This window comes from Lithobates pipiens, unplaced genomic scaffold, assembly GCF_037356315.1.
Source record: "Lithobates pipiens isolate NorthernLeopardFrog02 unplaced genomic scaffold, aLitPip1_a1.2 Scaffold_125, whole genome shotgun sequence".
NCBI lineage: Eukaryota > Metazoa > Chordata > Amphibia > Anura > Ranidae > Lithobates > Lithobates pipiens.
This window is the reverse complement of record NW_027507713.1, coordinates 1-22,568: the sequence shown is the minus strand read 5'-3', so window position 1 is coordinate 22,568 and position 22,568 is coordinate 1. Positions and strand designations below refer to the sequence as shown.

Genomic DNA, 22,568 nt, shown 5'->3' with positions numbered 1-22,568 from the left:
GAGCCTGCATTCACTGCATCTGTTCTCCCCAGGAGCCTGCATTCACTATATCTGCTCTCCTCAGGAGCCTGCATTCACTATATCTGCTCTCCCCAGGAGCCTGCATTCACTATATCTGGTCTCCTCAGGAGCCTGCATTCACTATATCTGGTCTCCTCAGGAGCCTGCATTCACTATATCTGCTCTCCTCAGGAGCCTGCATTCACTATATCTGCTCTCCCCAGGAGCCTGCATTCACTATATCTGCACTCCCCAGGAGCCTGCATTCACTATATCTGGTCTCCTCAGGAGCCTGCATTCACTATATCTGGTCTCCTCAGGAGCCTGCATTCACTAGATCTGCTCTCCCCAGGAGCCTGCATTCACTGAATCTGGTCTCCTCAGGAGCCTGCATTCACTAGATCTGCTCTCCCCAGGAGCCTGCATTCACTATATCTGCACTCCCCAGGAGCCTGCATTCACTAGATCTGCTCTCCCCAGGAGCCTGCATTCACTATATCTGTTCTCCCCGGGACCCTGCATTCACTATATCTGGTCTCCCCAGGAGCCTGCATTCACTATATCTGCTCTCCCCAGAAACCTACATTTACCATATTTGGTCTCCCCAGGAGCCTGCATTCACTATATCTGGTCTCCCCCGGGACCCTGCATTCACTATATCTGCTCTCCCCGGGAGCCTGCATTCACTGCATCTGTTCTCCCCAGGAGCCTGCATTCACTATATCTGCTCTCCTCAGGAGCCTGCATTCACTATATCTGCTCTCCCCAGGAGCCTGCATTCACTAGATCTGGTCTCCTCAGGAGCCTGCATTCACTATATCTGCTCTCCCCGGGAGCCTGCATTCACTAGATCTGGTCTCCTCAGGAGCCTGCATTCACTATATCTGCACTCCCCAGGAGCCTGTATTCACTATATCTGCTCTCCCCAGGAGCCTGCATTCACTATATCTGGTCTCCTCAGGAGCCTGCATTCACTAGATCTGCTCTCCCCAGGAGCCTGCATTCACTAGATCTGCTCTCCCCAGGAGCCTGCATTCACTATATCTGCTCTCCCCAGGAGCCTGCATTCACTAGATCTGCTCTCCCCAGGAGCCTGCATTCACTATATCTGGTCTCCTCAGGAGCCTGCATTCACTATATCTGCTCTCCCCAGGAGCCTGCATTCACTATATCTGCTCTCCCCAGGAGCCTGCATTCACTAGATCTGCTCTCCCCAGGAGCCTGCATTCACTATATCTGTTCTCCCCGGGACCCTGCATTCACTATATCTGGTCTCCCCAGGAGCCTGCATTCACTATATCTGCTCTCCCCAGAAACCTACATTTACCATATTTGGTCTCCCCAGGAGCCTGCATTCACTATATCTGGTCTCCCCCGGGACCCTGCAGTCACAATATCTGCTCTCCCCGGGAGCCTGCATTCACTGCATCTGTTCTCCCCAGGAGCCTGCATTCACTATATCTGCTCTCCTCAGGAGCCTGCATTCACTATATCTGCTCTCCTCAGGAGCCTGCATTCACTATATCTGCTCTCCCCAGGACCCGGCATTCACTAGATCTGCTCTCCTCAGGAGCCTGCATTCACTGAATCTGGTCTCCTCAGGAGCCTGCATTCACTGAATCTGGTCTCCTCAGGAGCCTGCATTCACTATATCTGCTCTCCTCAGGAGCCTGCATTCACTATATCTGCTCTCCCCAAGAGCCTGCATTCACTATAGCTGGTCTCCCCAGGACCCTGCATTCACTATATCTGCTCTCCTCAGGAGCCTGTATTCACTGCATCTGTTCTCCCCAGGAGCCTGCATTCACTATATCTGCTCTCCTCAGGAGCCTGCATTCACTGAATCTGGTCTCCTCAGGAGCCTGCATTCACTGAATCTGTTCTCCCCAGGAGCCTGCATTCACTATATCTGCTCTCCTCAGGAGCCTGCATTCACTATATCTGCTCTCCTCAGGAGCCTGCATTCACTATATCTGCTCTCCCCAGGAGCCTGCATTCACTATATCTGGTCTCCTCAGGAGCCTGCATTCACTAGATCTGCTCTCCCCAGGAGCCTGCATTCACTATATCTGCACTCCCCAGGAGCCTGCATTCACTAGATCTGCTCTCCCCAGGAGCCTGCATTCACTATATCTGCTCTCCCCAGGAGCCTGCATTCACTAGATCTGCTCTCCCCAGAAACCTACATTTACCATATTTGGTCTCCCCAGGAGCCTGCATTCACTATATCTGGTCTCCCCCGGGACCCTGCATTCACTATATCTGCTCTCCCCGGGAGCCTGCATTCACTGCATCTGTTCTCCCCAGGAGCCTGCATTCACTATATCTGCTCTCCTCAGGAGCCTGCATTCACTATATCTGCTCTCCTCAGGAGCCTGCATTCACTGAATCTGGTCTCCTCAGGAGCCTGCATTCACTATATCTGCTCTCCTCAGGAGCCTGCATTCACTATATCTGCTCTCCCCAAGAGCCTGCATTCACTATATCTGCTCTCCTCGGGAGCCTGCATTCACTATAGCTGGTCTCCCCAGGACCCTGCATTCACTATATCTGCTCTCCTCAGGAGCCTGTATTCACTGCATCTGTTCTCCCCAGGAGCCTGCATTCACTATATCTGCTCTCCTCAGGAGCCTGCATTCACTATATCTGGTCTCCTCAGGAGCCTGCATTCACTATATCTGCTCTCCTCAGGAGCCTGCATTCACTATATCTGCTCTCCCCAGGAGCCTGCATTCACTAGATCTGCTCTCCCCAGGAGCCTGCATTCACTAGATCTGCTCTCCTCAGGAGCCTGCATTCACTATATCTGGTCTCCTCAGGAGCCTGCATTCACTAGATCTGCTCTCCCCAGGAGCCTGCATTCACTATATCTGCACTCCCCAGGAGCCTGCATTCACTAGATCTGCTCTCCCCAGGAGCCTGCATTCACTATATCTGGTCTCCCCAGGAGCCTGCATTCACTATATCTGCTCTCCCCAGAAACCTACATTTACCATATTTGGTCTCCCCAGGAGCCTGCATTCACTATATCTGGTCTCCCCCGGGACCCTGCATTCACTATATCTGCTCTCCCCGGGAGCCTGCATTCACTGCATCTGTTCTCCCCAGGAGCCTGCATTCACTATATCTGCTCTCCTCAGGAGCCTGCATTCACTATATCTGCTCTCCTCAGGAGCCTGCATTCACTATATCTGCTCTCCCCAGGACCCTGCATTCACTATATCTGCTCTCCTCAGGAGCCTGCATTCACTGAATCTGGTCTCCTCAGGAGCCTGCATTCACTATATCTGGTCTCCTCAGGAGCCTGCATTCACTATATCTGCTCTCCCCAGGAGCCTGCATTCACTAGATCTGCTCTCCCCAGGAGCCTGCATTCACTATATCTGTTCTCCCCGGGACCCTGCATTCACTATATCTGGTCTCCCCAGGAGCCTGCATTCACTATATCTGCTCTCCCCAGAAACCTACATTTACCATATTTGGTCTCCCCAGGAGCCTGCATTCACTATATCTGGTCTCCCCCGGGACCCTGCAGTCACAATATCTGCTCTCCCCGGGAGCCTGCATTCACTGCATCTGTTCTCCCCAGGAGCCTGCATTCATTTTATCTGCTATCTTCAGGAGCCTGCATTCACTATATCTGCTCTCCTCAGGAGCCTGCATTCACTATATCTGCTCTCCCCAGGACCCTGCATTCACTAGATCTGCTCTCCTCAGGAGCCTGCATTCACTGAATCTGGTCTCCTCAGGAGCCTGCATTCACTGAATCTGGTCTCCTCAGGAGCCTGCATTCACTATATCTGCTCTCCTCAGGAGCCTGCATTCACTATATCTGCTCTCCCCAAGAGCCTGCATTCACTATATCTGGTCTCCTCAGGAGCCTGCATTCACTATAGCTGGTCTCCCCAGGACCCTGCATTCACTATATCTGCTCTCCTCAGGAGCCTGTATTCACTGCATCTGTTCTCCCCAGGAGCCTGCATTCACTATATCTGCTCTCCTCAGGAGCCTGCATTCACTGAATCTGGTCTCCTCAGGAGCCTGCATTCACTATATCTGCTCTCCTCAGGAGCCTGCATTCACTATATCTGCTCTCCCCAGGAGCCTGCATTCACTATATCTGCACTCCCCAGGAGCCTGCATTCACTAGATCTGGTCTCCTCAGGAGCCTGCATTCACTATATCTGCACTCCCCAGGAGCCTGCATTTACTAGATCTGCTCTCCCCAGGAGCCTGCATTCACTATATCTGGTCTCCTCAGGAGCCTGCATTCACTATATCTGGTCTCCTCAGGAGCCTGCATTCACTATATCTGCTCTCCTCAGGAGCCTGCATTCACTATATCTGCTCTCCCCAGGAGCCTGCATTCACTATATCTGCACTCCCCAGGAGCCTGCATTCACTATATCTGGTCTCCTCAGGAGCCTGCATTCACTATATCTGGTCTCCTCAGGAGCCTGCATTCACTAGATCTGCTCTCCCCAGGAGCCTGCATTCACTGAATCTGGTCTCCTCAGGAGCCTGCATTCACTAGATCTGCTCTCCCCAGGAGCCTGCATTCACTGAATCTGGTCTCCTCAGGAGCCTGCATTCACTAGATCTGCTCTCCCCAGGAGCCTGCATTCACTATATCTGCACTCCCCAGGAGCCTGCATTCACTAGATCTGCTCTCCCCAGGAGCCTGCATTCACTATATCTGTTCTCCCCGGGACCCTGCATTCACTATATCTGGTCTCCCCAGGAGCCTGCATTCACTATATCTGCTCTCCCCAGAAACCTACATTTACCATATTTGGTCTCCCCAGGAGCCTGCATTCACTATATCTGGTCTCCCCCGGGACCCTGCATTCACTATATCTGCTCTCCCCGGGAGCCTGCATTCACTGCATCTGTTCTCCCCAGGAGCCTGCATTCACTATATCTGCTCTCCTCAGGAGCCTGCATTCACTATATCTGCTCTCCCCAGGAGCCTGCATTCACTAGATCTGGTCTCCTCAGGAGCCTGCATTCACTATATCTGCTCTCCCCGGGAGCCTGCATTCACTAGATCTGGTCTCCTCAGGAGCCTGCATTCACTATATCTGCACTCCCCAGGAGCCTGTATTCACTATATCTGCTCTCCCCAGGAGCCTGCATTCACTATATCTGGTCTCCTCAGGAGCCTGCATTCACTAGATCTGCTCTCCCCAGGAGCCTGCATTCACTAGATCTGCTCTCCTCAGGAGCCTGCATTCACTATATCTGCTCTCCCCAGGAGCCTGCATTCACTAGATCTGCTCTCCCCAGGAGCCTGCATTCACTATATCTGGTCTCCTCAGGAGCCTGCATTCACTATATCTGCTCTCCCCAGGAGCCTGCATTCACTATATCTGCTCTCCCCAGGAGCCTGCATTCACTAGATCTGCTCTCCCCAGGAGCCTGCATTCACTATATCTGTTCTCCCCGGGACCCTGCATTCACTATATCTGGTCTCCCCAGGAGCCTGCATTCACTATATCTGCTCTCCCCAGAAACCTACATTTACCATATTTGGTCTCCCCAGGAGCCTGCATTCACTATATCTGGTCTCCCCCGGGACCCTGCAGTCACAATATCTGCTCTCCCCGGGAGCCTGCATTCACTGCATCTGTTCTCCCCAGGAGCCTGCATTCACTAGATCTGCTCTCCTCAGGAGCCTGCATTCACTATATCTGCTCTCCTCAGGAGCCTGCATTCACTATATCTGCTCTCCCCAGGACCCGGCATTCACTAGATCTGCTCTCCTCAGGAGCCTGCATTCACTGAATCTGGTCTCCTCAGGAGCCTGCATTCACTATATCTGCTCTCCTCAGGAGCCTGCATTCACTATATCTGCTCTCCCCAAGAGCCTGCATTCACTATATCTGGTCTCCTCGGGAGCCTGCATTCACTATAGCTGGTCTCCCCAGGACCCTGCATTCACTATATCTGCTCTCCTCAGGAGCCTGTATTCACTGCATCTGTTCTCCCCAGGAGCCTGCATTCACTATATCTGCTCTCCTCAGGAGCCTGCATTCACTGAATCTGGTCTCCTCAGGAGCCTGCATTCACTGAATCTGTTCTCCCCAGGAGCCTGCATTCACTATATCTGCTCTCCTCAGGAGCCTGCATTCACTATATCTGCTCTCCTCAGGAGCCTGCATTCACTATATCTGCTCTCCCCAGGAGCCTGCATTCACTATATCTGGTCTCCCCAGGAGCCTGCATTCACTATATCTGCACTCCCCAGGAGCCTGCATTCACTAGATCTGCTCTCCCCAGGAGCCTGCATTCACTATATCTGCTCTCCCCAGGAGCCTGCATTCACTAGATCTGCTCTCCCCAGAAACCTACATTTACCATATTTGGTCTCCCCAGGAGCCTGCATTCACTATATCTGGTCTCCCCCGGGACCCTGCATTCACTATATCTGCTCTCCCCGGGAGCCTGCATTCACTGCATCTGTTCTCCCCAGGAGCCTGCATTCACTATATCTGCTCTCCTCAGGAGCCTGCATTCACTATATCTGCTCTCCTCAGGAGCCTGCATTCACTGAATCTGGTCTCCTCAGGAGCCTGCATTCACTATATCTGCTCTCCTCAGGAGCCTGCATTCACTATATCTGCTCTCCCCAAGAGCCTGCATTCACTATATCTGCTCTCCTCGGGAGCCTGCATTCACTATAGCTGGTCTCCCCAGGACCCTGCATTCACTATATCTGCTCTCCTCAGGAGCCTGTATTCACTGCATCTGTTCTCCCCAGGAGCCTGCATTCACTATATCTGCTCTCCTCAGGAGCCTGCATTCACTATATCTGGTCTCCTCAGGAGCCTGCATTCACTATATCTGCTCTCCTCAGGAGCCTGCATTCACTATATCTGCTCTCCCCAGGAGCCTGCATTCACTAGATCTGCTCTCCCCAGGAGCCTGCATTCACTAGATCTGCTCTCCTCAGGAGCCTGCATTCACTATATCTGGTCTCCTCAGGAGCCTGCATTCACTAGATCTGCTCTCCCCAGGAGCCTGCATTCACTATATCTGCACTCCCCAGGAGCCTGCATTCACTAGATCTGCTCTCCCCAGGAGCCTGCATTCACTATATCTGTTCTCCCCGGGACCCTGCATTCACTATATCTGGTCTCCCCAGGAGCCTGCATTCACTATATCTGCTCTCCCCAGAAACCTACATTTACCATATTTGGTCTCCCCAGGAGCCTGCATTCACTATATCTGGTCTCCCCCGGGACCCTGCATTCACTATATCTGCTCTCCCCGGGAGCCTGCATTCACTGCATCTGTTCTCCCCAGGAGCCTGCATTCACTATATCTGCTCTCCTCAGGAGCCTGCATTCACTATATCTGCTCTCCCCAGGAGCCTGCATTCACTATATCTGGTCTCCTCAGGAGCCTGCATTCACTATATCTGGTCTCCTCAGGAGCCTGCATTCACTATATCTGCTCTCCTCAGGAGCCTGCATTCACTATATCTGCTCTCCCCAGGAGCCTGCATTCACTATATCTGCACTCCCCAGGAGCCTGCATTCACTATATCTGGTCTCCTCAGGAGCCTGCATTCACTATATCTGGTCTCCTCAGGAGCCTGCATTCACTAGATCTGCTCTCCCCAGGAGCCTGCATTCACTGAATCTGGTCTCCTCAGGAGCCTGCATTCACTAGATCTGCTCTCCCCAGGAGCCTGCATTCACTATATCTGCACTCCCCAGGAGCCTGCATTCACTAGATCTGCTCTCCCCAGGAGCCTGCATTCACTATATCTGTTCTCCCCGGGACCCTGCATTCACTATATCTGGTCTCCCCAGGAGCCTGCATTCACTATATCTGCTCTCCCCAGAAACCTACATTTACCATATTTGGTCTCCCCAGGAGCCTGCATTCACTATATCTGGTCTCCCCCGGGACCCTGCATTCACTATATCTGCTCTCCCCGGGAGCCTGCATTCACTGCATCTGTTCTCCCCAGGAGCCTGCATTCACTATATCTGCTCTCCTCAGGAGCCTGCATTCACTATATCTGCTCTCCCCAGGAGCCTGCATTCACTAGATCTGGTCTCCTCAGGAGCCTGCATTCACTATATCTGCTCTCCCCGGGAGCCTGCATTCACTAGATCTGGTCTCCTCAGGAGCCTGCATTCACTATATCTGCACTCCCCAGGAGCCTGTATTCACTATATCTGCTCTCCCCAGGAGCCTGCATTCACTATATCTGGTCTCCTCAGGAGCCTGCATTCACTAGATCTGCTCTCCCCAGGAGCCTGCATTCACTAGATCTGCTCTCCCCAGGAGCCTGCATTCACTATATCTGCTCTCCCCAGGAGCCTGCATTCACTAGATCTGCTCTCCCCAGGAGCCTGCATTCACTATATCTGGTCTCCTCAGGAGCCTGCATTCACTATATCTGCTCTCCCCAGGAGCCTGCATTCACTATATCTGCTCTCCCCAGGAGCCTGCATTCACTAGATCTGCTCTCCCCAGGAGCCTGCATTCACTATATCTGTTCTCCCCGGGACCCTGCATTCACTATATCTGGTCTCCCCAGGAGCCTGCATTCACTATATCTGCTCTCCCCAGAAACCTACATTTACCATATTTGGTCTCCCCAGGAGCCTGCATTCACTATATCTGGTCTCCCCCGGGACCCTGCAGTCACAATATCTGCTCTCCCCGGGAGCCTGCATTCACTGCATCTGTTCTCCCCAGGAGCCTGCATTCACTATATCTGCTCTCCTCAGGAGCCTGCATTCACTATATCTGCTCTCCTCAGGAGCCTGCATTCACTATATCTGCTCTCCCCAGGACCCGGCATTCACTAGATCTGCTCTCCTCAGGAGCCTGCATTCACTGAATCTGGTCTCCTCAGGAGCCTGCATTCACTGAATCTGGTCTCCTCAGGAGCCTGCATTCACTATATCTGCTCTCCTCAGGAGCCTGCATTCACTATATCTGCTCTCCCCAAGAGCCTGCATTCACTATATCTGGTCTCCTCGGGAGCCTGCATTCACTATAGCTGGTCTCCCCAGGACCCTGCATTCACTATATCTGCTCTCCTCAGGAGCCTGTATTCACTGCATCTGTTCTCCCCAGGAGCCTGCATTCACTATATCTGCTCTCCTCAGGAGCCTGCATTCACTGAATCTGGTCTCCTCAGGAGCCTGCATTCACTGAATCTGTTCTCCCCAGGAGCCTGCATTCACTATATCTGCTCTCCTCAGGAGCCTGCATTCACTATATCTGCTCTCCTCAGGAGCCTGCATTCACTATATCTGCTCTCCCCAGGAGCCTGCATTCACTATATCTGGTCTCCTCAGGAGCCTGCATTCACTAGATCTGCTCTCCCCAGGAGCCTGCATTCACTATATCTGCACTCCCCAGGAGCCTGCATTCACTAGATCTGCTCTCCCCAGGAGCCTGCATTCACTATATCTGCTCTCCCCAGGAGCCTGCATTCACTAGATCTGCTCTCCCCAGAAACCTACATTTACCATATTTGGTCTCCCCAGGAGCCTGCATTCACTATATCTGGTCTCCCCCGGGACCCTGCATTCACTATATCTGCTCTCCCCGGGAGCCTGCATTCACTGCATCTGTTCTCCCCAGGAGCCTGCATTCACTATATCTGCTCTCCTCAGGAGCCTGCATTCACTATATCTGCTCTCCTCAGGAGCCTGCATTCACTGAATCTGGTCTCCTCAGGAGCCTGCATTCACTATATCTGCTCTCCTCAGGAGCCTGCATTCACTATATCTGCTCTCCCCAAGAGCCTGCATTCACTATATCTGCTCTCCTCGGGAGCCTGCATTCACTATAGCTGGTCTCCCCAGGACCCTGCATTCACTATATCTGCTCTCCTCAGGAGCCTGTATTCACTGCATCTGTTCTCCCCAGGAGCCTGCATTCACTATATCTGCTCTCCTCAGGAGCCTGCATTCACTATATCTGGTCTCCTCAGGAGCCTGCATTCACTATATCTGCTCTCCCCAGGAGCCTGCATTCACTAGATCTGCTCTCCCCAGGAGCCTGCATTCACTAGATCTGCTCTCCTCAGGAGCCTGCATTCACTATATCTGGTCTCCTCAGGAGCCTGCATTCACTAGATCTGCTCTCCCCAGGAGCCTGCATTCACTATATCTGCACTCCCCAGGAGCCTGCATTCACTAGATCTGCTCTCCCCAGGAGCCTGCATTCACTATATCTGGTCTCCCCAGGAGCCTGCATTCACTATATCTGCTCTCCCCAGAAACCTACATTTACCATATTTGGTCTCCCCAGGAGCCTGCATTCACTATATCTGGTCTCCCCCGGGACCCTGCATTCACTATATCTGCTCTCCCCGGGAGCCTGCATTCACTGCATCTGTTCTCCCCAGGAGCCTGCATTCACTATATCTGCTCTCCTCAGGAGCCTGCATTCACTATATCTGCTCTCCTCAGGAGCCTGCATTCACTATATCTGCTCTCCCCAGGACCCTGCATTCACTATATCTGCTCTCCTCAGGAGCCTGCATTCACTGAATCTGGTCTCCTCAGGAGCCTGCATTCACTATATCTGGTCTCCTCAGGAGCCTGCATTCACTATATCTGCTCTCCCCAGGAGCCTGCATTCACTAGATCTGCTCTCCCCAGGAGCCTGCATTCACTATATCTGTTCTCCCCGGGACCCTGCATTCACTATATCTGGTCTCCCCAGGAGCCTGCATTCACTATATCTGCTCTCCCCAGAAACCTACATTTACCATATTTGGTCTCCCCAGGAGCCTGCATTCACTATATCTGGTCTCCCCCGGGACCCTGCAGTCACAATATCTGCTCTCCCCGGGAGCCTGCATTCACTGCATCTGTTCTCCCCAGGAACCTGCATTCACTATATCTGCTCTCCTCAGGAGCCTGCATTCACTATATCTGCTCTCCTCAGGAGCCTGCATTCACTATATCTGCTCTCCCCAGGACCCTGCATTCACTAGATCTGCTCTCCTCAGGAGCCTGCATTCACTGAATCTGGTCTCCTCAGGAGCCTGCATTCACTATATCTGCTCTCCTCAGGAGCCTGCATTCACTATATCTGCTCTCTCCAAGAGCCTGCATTCACTATATCTGGTCTCCTCGGGAGCCTGCATTCACTATAGCTGGTCTCCCCAGGACCCTGCATTCACTATATCTGCTCTCCTCAGGAGCCTGTATTCACTGCATCTGTTCTCCCCAGGAGCCTGCATTCACTATATCTGCTCCCCTCAGGAGCCTGCATTCACTGAATCTGGTCTCCTCAGGAGCCTGCATTCACTATATCTGGTCTCCTCAGGAGCCTGCATTCACTATATCTGCTCTCCCCAGGAGCCTGCATTCACTATATCTGGTCTCCTCAGGAGCCTGCATTCACTAGATCTGCTCTCCCCAGGAGCCTGCATTCACTATATCTGCACTCCCCAGGAGCCTGCATTCTCTAGATCTGCTCTCCCCAGGAGCCTGCATTCACTATATCTGCTCTCCCCAGGAGCCTGCATTCACTAGATCTGCTCTCCCCAGAAACCTACATTTACCATATTTGGTCTCCCCAGGAGCCTGCATTCACTATATCTGGTCTCCCCCGGGACCCTGCATTCACTATATCTGCTCTCCTCAGGAGCCTGCATTCACTGAATCTGGTCTCCTCAGGAGCCTGCATTCACTATATCTGCTCTCCTCAGGAGCCTGCATTCACTATATCTGCTCTCCCCAAGAGCCTGCATTCACTATATCTGGTCTCCTCAGGAGCCTGCATTCACTATAGCTGGTCTCCCCAGGACCCTGCATTCACTAGATCTGCTCTCCTCAGGAGCCTGTATTCACTGCATCTGTTCTCCCCAGGAGCCTGCATTCACTATATCTGCTCTCCTCAGGAGCCTGCATTCACTGAATCTGGTCTCCTCAGGAGCCTGCATTCACTATATCTGCTCTCCTCAGGAGACTACATTCACTATATCTGCTCTCCCCAGGAGCCTGCATTCACTAGATCTGCTCTCCCCAGGAGCCTGCATTCACTAGATCTGCTCTCCTCAGGAGCCTGCATTCACTATATCTGGTCTCCTCAGGAGCCTGCATTCACTATATCTGGTCTCCTCAGGAGCCTGCATTCACTATATCTGCACTCCCCAGGAGCCTGCATTCACTAGATCTGCTCTCCCCAGGAGCCTGCATTCACTATATCTGTTCTCCCCGGGACCCTGCATTCACTATATCTGGTCTCCCCAGGAGCCTGCATTCACTATATCTGCTCTCCCCAGAAACCTACATTTACCATATTTGGTCTCCCCAGGAGCCTGCATTCACTATATCTGGTCTCCCCCGGGACCCTGCATTCACTATATCTGCTCTCCCCGGGAGCCTGCATTCACTGCATCTGTTCTCCCCAGGAGCCTGCATTCACTATATCTGCTCTCCTCAGGAGCCTGCATTCACTATATCTGCTCTCCTCAGGAGCCTGCATTCACTATATCTGCTCTCCCCAGGACCCTGCATTCACTATATCTGCTCTCCTCAGGAGCCTGCATTCACTGAATCTGGTCTCCTCAGGAGCCTGCATTCACTATATCTGCTCTCCTCAGGAGCCTGCATTCACTATATCTGCTCTCCCCAAGAGCCTGCATTCACTATATCTGGTCTCCTCGGGAGCCTGCATTCACTATATCTGCTCTCCTCAGGAGCCTGCATTCACTGAATCTGGTCTCCTCAGGAGCCTGCATTCACTATATCTGCTCTCCTCAGGAGCCTGCATTCACTAGATCTGCTCTCCCCAGGAGCCTGCATTCACTAGATCTGCTCTCCTCAGGAGCCTGCATTCACTATATCTGGTCTCCTCAGGAGCCTGCATTCACTAGATCTGCTCTCCCCAGGAGCCTGCATTCACTATATCTGCACTCCCCAGGAGCCTGCATTCACTAGATCTGCTCTCCCCAGGAGCCTGCATTCACTAGATCTGCTCTCCCCAGGAGCCTGCATTCACTATATCTGTTCTCCCCGGGACCCTCCATTCACTATATCTGGTCTCCCCAGGAGCCTGCATTCACTATATCTGCTCTCCCCAGAAACCTACATTTACCATATTTGGTCTCCCCAGGAGCCTGCATTCACTATATCTGGTCTCCCCCGGGACCCTGCATTCACTATATCTGCTCTCCCCAGGAGCCTGTATTCACTGCATCTGTTCTCCCCAGGAGCCTGCATTCACTATATCTGCTCTCCTCAGGAGCCTGCATTCACTATATCTGCTCTCCTCAGGAGCCTGCATTCACTATATCTGCTCTCCCCAGGACCCTGCATTCACTATATCTGCTCTCCTCAGGAGCCTGCATTCACTGAATCTGGTCTCCTCAGGAGCCTGCATTCACTATATCTGCTCTCCTCAGGAGCCTGCATTCACTATATCTGCTCTCCCCAAGAGCCTGCATTCACTATATCTGGTCTCCTCGGGAGCCTGCATTCACTATAGCTGGTCTCCTCGGGAGCCTGTATTCACTATATCTGCTCTCCTCAGGAGCCTGCATTCACTATATCTGCTCTCCTCAGGAGCCTGCATTCACTATATCTGCTCTCCCCAGGACCCTGCATTCACTATATCTGCTCTCCTCAGGAGCCTGCATTCACTGAATCTGGTCTCCTCAGGAGCCTGCATTCACTATATCTGCTCTCCTCAGGAGCCTGCATTCACTATATCTGCTCTCCCCAAGAGCCTGCATTCACTATATCTGGTCTCCTCGGGAGCCTGCATTCACTATAGCTGGTCTCCTCGGGAGCCTGTATTCACTATATCTGCTCTCCCCAGGACCCTGCATTCACTATATCTGGTCTCCCTAGGAGCCTGCATTCACTATATCTGCTCTCCTCAGTAGCCTGCATTCACTATATCTGCTCTCCTCAGTAGCCTGCATTCACTATATCTGCTCTCCTCAGTAGCCTGCATTCACTATATCTGGTCCCCTATAGTACACAGAACATGGAAATACAATAGTTTTAGTAAACATAAACTGCAAAATGTATTTTTCTCATCAGCAGTATATAGCAGTCTTGTGGTTTCTATTAGTGTCTGGTTAAAGCTTGTAGGAGGAGTTTTCATTCTCCTCTGACTGAGGCTGCATGACCCCCTGACCCTCTATCTGGACAGTGCTGATTGGCCCTGTGCTGATCACATGCACCCTCCCAAGAAAAAAAAAAAAAACTCTAGCAATGCACACCAATCTGAGCATGTGCAGCTTGCCCACAAGGATTTGGATAGGAGATGGATTGGGGGACAGTGAATTAAGGGGAGGATTAGAAAAGTCAAGATCAAACAGCCGTTATACACAATGCGGAGGATTAACCTCTTTGGTGCCACAGTGAGTATAACAAACATGCTTTACTGCATGCAACGACTGATTTTACTGTTGTGGGTTTAGTAACACTTTAACCACTTCAGCCCTGGAAGGATTTACCCCCTTCCTGACCAGGCACTGTGTCGCTTTGACTGACAATTTTGCGGTCGTGCGACGTTGTACCAAACAAAATGAATGTTCTTTTTTTTCCCCACAAAGATTTAAAAAAAAAAAAAAAAAATCGCAATAGGCGCATATTGATTGGTTTTGCGCATAATTTATAGCGTCTACAAAATAAGGGATAGATGTATGTCATTTTTTTTTTTTTATTACTATAAATGGCGGCGGTCTGCGATTTTTTTTTTTAGCGGGACTGCAACTTTACGGTGGACAGATCGGACACTTTTTTGGGACCAGTGACATTTATACAGCGGTCAGTGCTAAAAAATAGCCACTGATTACAGTATAAATGTCCCTTGGCAGTGAAGGGATTAACACTAGGGGGGGGGGGCAGGGGCGGACTGACCATTCGGGCACTGCTCAAGGGCCCCATCAGGGTTGCCAGCCTCAATAAAACCAGGGACAGTATGTAAAAATCTGTTTTTTTTTTTTTTAAAAGTCCCAAGATTATAGCTGCCCTGCTTCTCCAGTACCTTTTCAGTGTGTGTGTGTGGGTGTGTGGCCATAATCTATTGCTGGGGGCCCCATAAACTCCTATTGCCCAGGGGACCCATAATCTTCTATTGCCCGGGGGCCCCATGAGTTGTCAGTCCGCCCCTGAAGGGGGGGGGATCAAGGGGTTAAATGTGTTCCCTTGCTGTGTTCTAACTGTGGGGGGATGGGACTGACTGGGGGAGGAGACCGATCGCTGTTCCTAATTACTAGGAACTGAACATCTCTCTTTACTCCCCTGACAGAAGGGATATCTGTCTGTTTACATTGACAGATCTCTGTTTTGCCTCTCTAAGCACGATTGTGGGTGTCCAGCAGACATCGAGGCTGCCGGGCACGTGCATCAGCTCCTACGTCACGCGGTGGGAGCACGCCCCCCTATACCCCTTAAAGCACCCGCCGTACAGCTACATCGATTTGCGCAAAGGGGAGGCAACCTCCCGCCGTATTATGATGGCAAGTAGTTAACCACTTTCCGTCTGCCCACAGCAGTTTTACTGCGGGCAGGAGCTGCAAGCCAGGCGACGTGCCTGTACATTGCCTGGCACACGTGCACTGGCACGCCGCTCCCTGTAGCCAATCACAGATCAATAGTAATCACAGCTGTTATGAATGTAACCCATTCATGATAGTTTAAATGATTACTGTCATAATTACAGACACTGTAACAGCAAAGTAAAAAAAAAAAAAAAAAAAATCCCTGACCAACCCCTCCTGCCCCCAGTTTGGAGACCACTATCTTATATGATGCTGGATGATGAAACGGAAGATTCTGATTGGCCTCTCACTAAAAACAAAAAGTTAACCTGTGATGAGGGTTTTTGTGTAGATAGGTTGCAGAGTTCTGACCTCATGAACATCCTGGACCCTCCCCCCCCCCACCCAGGCCCCTTCACCTCTGTCCCACGAGTACCCTACCCTCCACCTTACCAGGGCCTGAGCGGGCCCCTCAAAAAAGTCAGATTCTTACCCGCCTCTGTTATGTAGGCAGCGCTCAGTGGGAGGGACCTGCATGCTAATCACACGACCATGCTCAGTGTTATTGTAATAGTCCACCCCACTGGCAATTATTTAGACAAGCGGATCTCCATAAAGAGCCAATAGGATTTTCATATTTGCCAAAAAAAATCCCTTTTCTTCGAGTCCATTGAAGGACACAGCTTGTTGATAACAGGCAACCTAGGGTTACACTGCCACCTACAGGAGAAATGGACAGTAGGCATATAGGTGTTCGCATGTGGAAACTATTTTTATGTGGAGGATTGTAGCCTCACATTGCATGCTGGGTGGATTATATTATAATATTATATATATATATATATATATATATATATATATATATAATCACAAATTATGTAGTATTTGCTAAGTGCTAAATTCAACTTGGTAAACATACAGTACGCTATTTAAATGCCTAATAACAAATGTAAAAATAATCATACAAACCATCAATAAAATAGGGAATGAAATTCATATATAAAAAGAGCAACATGCAAAATGAAAACAGATCACAAACCACCCTGATGTAATTTCCCAACGAAACACGTAGGACATGGCAACGACGTGACATCACAATACCGTGTCTTTATTTAAAATTACAATGCACTTAACATTACATATCACCATAAGTACATACTATTTATATCCTATCAATATCCTACGATCCAGCAAAGCAGACAGACCGTCTTATGCCGGACTTCCACGCATAATGCCTGGCGGAAGTCCGGCATGAGAGGATCTGCATGCTTTGCTGGATCGTAGGATTTTAATAGTATGTGCTTACGGTGATATGTAATGTTAAGTGCATTGTAAGGTTAAATAAAAGGCACAGCATTGTGATGGTGTCATGTTGTTGCCGTGCCCTACGTGTTTCGTCTGGAAATGACTGTCAGGGATGCTTATTGTGATCGCCATTTACATTTTGAGATATAGAGATTATATATATATATATATATATATAAAACTTTCATTTACTATTGATGGCTTTGTATGATTTTACATTTGTTATTATGCATTTAGAATGTACTGTATGTTTACGGAGTTGAATTTAGCGCTTACCTTATGCGTTTTATTTTTAATTATACGGGAATAAGGAAGAGCGTTGAGCACCCGCTGTGCAGCAAAGATGAGGAGCTCAGCTTTATGCCTACTAAAAGCTTGTTTAACCACTTGCCGACCGCCGCACGACGATATACGTCGGCAGAATGGCACGGGCAGGCATATGGGCGTATATATAAGTCCCTGCCTGCCCGCGGGTGGGGGGCCCGATCGGGCCCCCCCCCGGTGCCTGCGGCGGTCGGCATTTCTTCGAGAGCGATCCGGGATGAGGGGGCGGCCATTCATTCATGGCCACCCCCTCGCGATCGCTCCCGACGAATAGAAATCCCCCGTGACATCACTTCCTCTCCTGTAATGTAAACACAGGAGAGGAAGTGATGTATTCTCTCCTCCGTGTAGGTATTTTTCGTTCCGACACGGAGGAGAGCGGATCGGTGAGTTGCACCAACACTCTACACACACAGTAGAACATGCCAGGCACACTCACACCCCCCCTTTACCCCCCGATCACCCCCCCAATTACCCCTGCCCCCCAGTCACAGTGACACCAATGTCATTTTTTTTTTGCATTGGTGTCATTTGTGACTGTAATAACTGTTAGGGCAGTTAGAGTTAGCCCCCTTTAGTTCTAATGTACCCCCCTAACCCCCCCAATAAAGGTTTAACCCCGTGATCACCCCCCGTCGCCAGTGTCACTAAGGCTGGGTTCACATTGCAGCGGTTTATGAGAACGAATGTGATTCGCACCGCACTGCAGTGCAAATCACATCCGATCTCTGTGCGATTCGAGTTCAGCCATTCGCCGCACCCGCCACACCCGCCGCAAATTCGCACGGGACCCTTTTTTTGGCCCGCAGCAGAATCGGATCGCATGGGTGTTCACACCATGCGATCCGAGTTTGCAGATCGCACTGCGATATGCGAACTGATCTGGGGGTGTCAGTAACATTTCACTGACACTCCCAGCAGTTCGCATAGGGCAGTGTGAACTGCCGCCGGGAGGCATGCGATGCGGGAACCCGCCGCGGATTTGTGGCCTTCCCGCATCGCTCCAGTGTGAACCCAGCCTAATAAGCGATCGTTTTTCTGATCGCTGTATTAGTGTCACAGGTGACGCTAGTTAGGCAGGTAGGTATTTAGGTTCGCCGCAGCTTTTTATAGCGCCAGGGACCCCCATATACTACCGCATAAAGCCCCCTGATTGCCCCCTAGTTAACCCTTTCACCAGTGATCACCATATAACTGTTACAGGTGACGCTGGTTGGTTAGTTATTTTTTTATAGTTTCAGGGCACCCGCCATTTATTACCTAGTCTCACTAGTGTACCCCTAAATTTAGGGGTGTCTACTTTCCAAAATGGGGTCATTTGGGGGGGGTTTGTGCCATCTTGGCATTTTATGGCCTTCAAAACTGTAACGCCCTTAGAAAGCCTGAAGGCGGTGCTTGGTTTTCGGGGCCCCGTACGCGGCTAGGCTCCCAAAAAGTCCCACATATGTGGTATCCCCGTACTCAGGAGAAGCAGCAGAATTTATTTTGGGGTGTCATTTCACATATGCCCATGGCATGCATGAGCAATATATCATTTAGTGACAACTTTGTGAAAAAAAAAAAAAAAAAAAAAGTTTGTAATTTTCCCGCAACTTGTGGCAAAATATAAAATATTCCATGGACTCAACATGCCTCTCAGCAAATAGCTTGGGGTGTCTACTTTCTAAAATGGGGTCATTTGTGGGGGTTTTGTGCCATCTTGGCATTTTATGGCCTTCAAAACTGTAATAGGTAGTGAGAAGTGAACTCAAAAATTTACGCCCTTAGAAAGCCTGAAGGCGGTGCTTGGTTTTCGGGGCCCCGTACGCGGCTAGGCTCCCAAAAAGTCCCACATATGTGGTATCCCCGTACTCAGGAGAAGCAGCAGAATGTATTTTGGGGTGTCATTTCACATACGCCCATAGCATGTGTGAGCAATATATCATTTAGTGACAACTTTGTGTTAAAAAAAAAAAAAATTTTTTTTTTTGTCATTATTCAATCGCTTGAGGCAAAAAAATAAAATATTCAATGGGCTCAACATGCCTCTTATCAATTTCCTTAGGGGGTCTACTTTCCAAAATGGGGTCATTTGGGGGGGTTTTGTACTGCCCTGCCATTTTAGCACCTCAAGAAATGAGATAGGCAGTCGTAAACTAAAAGCTGCGTAAATTCCAGAAAACGTACCTTAGTTTGTAGATGTGACAACTTTTGCGCAAACCAATAAATATACAATTATTGACTTTTTTTTTACCAAAGACATGTGGCTGAATACATTTTGGCCTAAATGTATGACTAAAATTGAGTTTATTGGATTTTTCTAATAACAAAAAGTAGAAAATATCATTTTTTTTTCAAAATTTGCGGTCTTTTTACGTTTATATCGCAAAAAATAAAAATCGCAGAGGCAATCAAATACCATCAAAAGAAAGCTCTATTTGTGGGAAGAAAAGGACGCAAATTTTGTTTGGGTGCAACATTGCATGACCGCGCAATTACCAGTTAAAGCAGCGCAGTGCCAAAGTGTAAAAAGACCTCTGGTCATTTACCAGCAAAATGGTCCGGTCTGAAAGTGGTTAAAAAAAAAAAGTGTAAGATGACATCTGCATTGCAACTAATCGCAAATCACTGCAAACAGAAAACCAGAGACAGAGCCACAGATATAAAAAAACCACAGTGATTTATTCCATGATTCCAATATTCCAGCTATGATTGGTGGGAAATCAGTAGGCGTGTGAGGCGTGGGCGGGATTTTTAGGAGTGGAATGATTATGGAAGTCTCTGTCGCTTCCTTCAGTTTCTCTTTTTCTTTTTCTTCTTCTCTTCAGCTGACCCGACGTTCCAGTAATAGAGCAGCTGTGCGAAAATCAGCCCGTTACAAGAGGAGGAGACCACGTAGGTTAAAGCCATCAGATTGTCTCCGGTCTCCTGAAAAACAAAAGGAAAGGAGATATGAGAGAGACGGTGAACATCCCGCCACACCATGACATGGCTACAATACACAGGCCAGTATGCCTCCCCCCCATACCATGACATCTACCATACACAGGCTGGTACACCTCCCGTCACACCATGACACATCTACCATACACGACCCAGTACGGCTCCCCCCACACTATGACACATCTACCATACACGACCCAGTACGGCTCCCCCCACACTATGACACATCTACCATACACGACCCAGTACGGCTCCCCCCACACTATGACACATCTACCATACACGACCCAGTACGGCTCCCCCCCACACTATGACACATCTACCATACACGACCCAGTACGGCTCCCCCCACACTATGACACATCTACCATACACGACCCAGTACGGCTCCCCCCACACTATGACACATCTACCATACACGACCCAGTACGGCTCCCCCCACACTATGACACATCTACCATACATGGGCTGGTACGCCTCCCGCCACACCATGACACGTCTGCGATACACGGGACGGTACACCTCCCTTCCCACGTCTGCCATACACGGCCCGGTATGCCTCCCCCCCCCCCCCCACACCATGACACACCTACCATACACGGGCTGGTACGCCTCCAGCCAAACCATGACACGTCTGCGATACACAGGACGGTACACCTCCCGTCCCACATCTGTGATACACGGCATCATATGTCTTACCACCACCCTAACACACCATGACAAGTCTACCATACACGACCCGGAATGCCTCCCGCCTCACCTTGACATGTCTGCGATACATAAGACGGTACACCTCCTGTTGCATGTCTGCGATACACGACCCAGTATGCCTTACCAACCCCCCCCCCCCCCCCACACACACCATCACACGTCTACCATACACAGCCCGGTATGCCTCCAGCCACACCATGACATCTACGATACACACCGCCGCGCCGCACCCCCCCCCCCCCACACACACGTCTGCAATACACAGCTTGGTACACCTAACGCCACACCATGACACATCTGCGATACATGGGACGGTACACCTCACAGACCAGTACAGTATCCCCCAATCCCCCCGCCCTCCCCCCAACACACACACAGAAATGATTCTCTTACCTGGATGGAGGTGAATATTCGAGCCAGAGACCCGAGGAATAAAAGTGCTACTGTGACCACCGATAACTGACCCGTGTGACCGTTCTTGTAGTTGGTCATCGCTTGGATAAGCTATAAGAGAAAAGTGGGTGTTACCAACAATTCAGTTGGTGGCTCCTCCCACACTGCAGATTTTTAAAGACACACAAAAGAGATGAACTATAAAAAAAGGTTAAAACGCTGCAATAGACTCACCCTACTTATAATGATCGCCGGAACATTGGCGGCCTGGAGCATTGTGACCACAGCCATGGGGACGACTGGAGACAGGAGGACGGCCACTATGGAGAAGTATATACCAAGGAACAGAATTCCTAGAGGAGGAGAAAAAGCAGAGGTGAGCGTCAAAGAGAGGAGAGTGAGCGTCAGAGAAGAGAGGAGAGGAGAGTGAGCAGGGGGGTGAGCGTCAGAGAAGAGAGGAGAGGAGAGGAGAGTGAGCAGGGGGGTGAGCGTCAGAGAAGAGAGAGGAGAGGAGAGTGAGCAGGGGGTGAGCGTCAGAGAAGAGAAGAGGAGAGTGAGGAGGAGAGGAGAGTGAGGAGGAGAGGAGAGTGAGGAGGAGAGGAGAGTGAGGAGGAGAGGAGAGTGAGGAGGAGAGGAGAGTGAGGAGGAGAGGAGAGTGAGGAGGAGAGGAGAGTGAGGAGGAGAGGAGAGTGAGGAGGAGAGGAGAGTGAGGAGGAGAGGAGAGTGAGGAGGAGAGGAGAGTGAGGAGGAGAGGAGAGGAGAGTGAGGAGGGGGTGAGCGAGGAGGAGAGGAGAGTGAGCAGGGGGTGAGCGTCAGAGAAGAGAGAGGAGAGGAGGCAGGGGGTGAGCGTCAGAGAAGAGAGAGGAGAGGAGGCAGGGGGTGAGCGTCAGAGAAGAGAGAGGAGAGGAGGCAGGGGGTGAGCGTCAGAGAAGAGAGAGGAGAGGAGGCAGGGGGTGAGCGTCAGAGAAGAGAGAGGAGAGGAGAGTGAGCAGGGGGTGAGCGTCAGAGAAGAGAGAGGAGAGGAGAGGCGAGGAGAGTGAGCAGGGGGTGAGCGTCAGAGAAGAGAGAGGAGAGGAGGCAGGGGGTGAGCATCAGAGAAGAGAGAGAGAGAGAGAGGGGGGAGGGAGAGAGAGAGAGGAGAGTGAGCAGGGGGTGAGCGTCAGAGAAGAGAGAGGAGAGGAGGCAGGGGGTGAGCGTCAGAGAAGAGAGAGGAGAGGAGGCAGGGGGTGAGCGTCAGAGAAGAGAGAGGAGAGGAGAGTGAGCAGGGGGTGAGCGTCAGAGAAGAGAGAGGAGAGGAGGCAGGGGGTGAGCATCAGAGAAGAGAGAAGAGAGAGAGGAGGAGAGAGAGAGGAGGAGAGGAGAGTGAGCAGGGGGTGAGCGTCAGAGAAGAGAGAGGAGAGGAGGCAGGGGGTGAGCGTCAGAGAAGAGA

General features: G+C 50.8%; 1 protein-coding gene across 1 annotated transcript; it reads right to left on the bottom strand.

The window, feature by feature from the left end:
• Positions 1-19,753: 19,753 nt before the first annotated feature.
• On the bottom strand, positions 19,754-21,492 carry LOC143973860 (mannose-P-dolichol utilization defect 1 protein-like; the record flags this gene model as incomplete). The annotated part of the gene is given in 3 exon segments (XM_077474731.1): positions 19,754-20,020; positions 21,140-21,250; positions 21,374-21,492. Coding segments are annotated over 3 exon segments (365 nt in total), but the record flags the coding sequence as incomplete, so codon positions are not given.
• Positions 21,493-22,568: the final 1,076 nt, after the last annotated feature.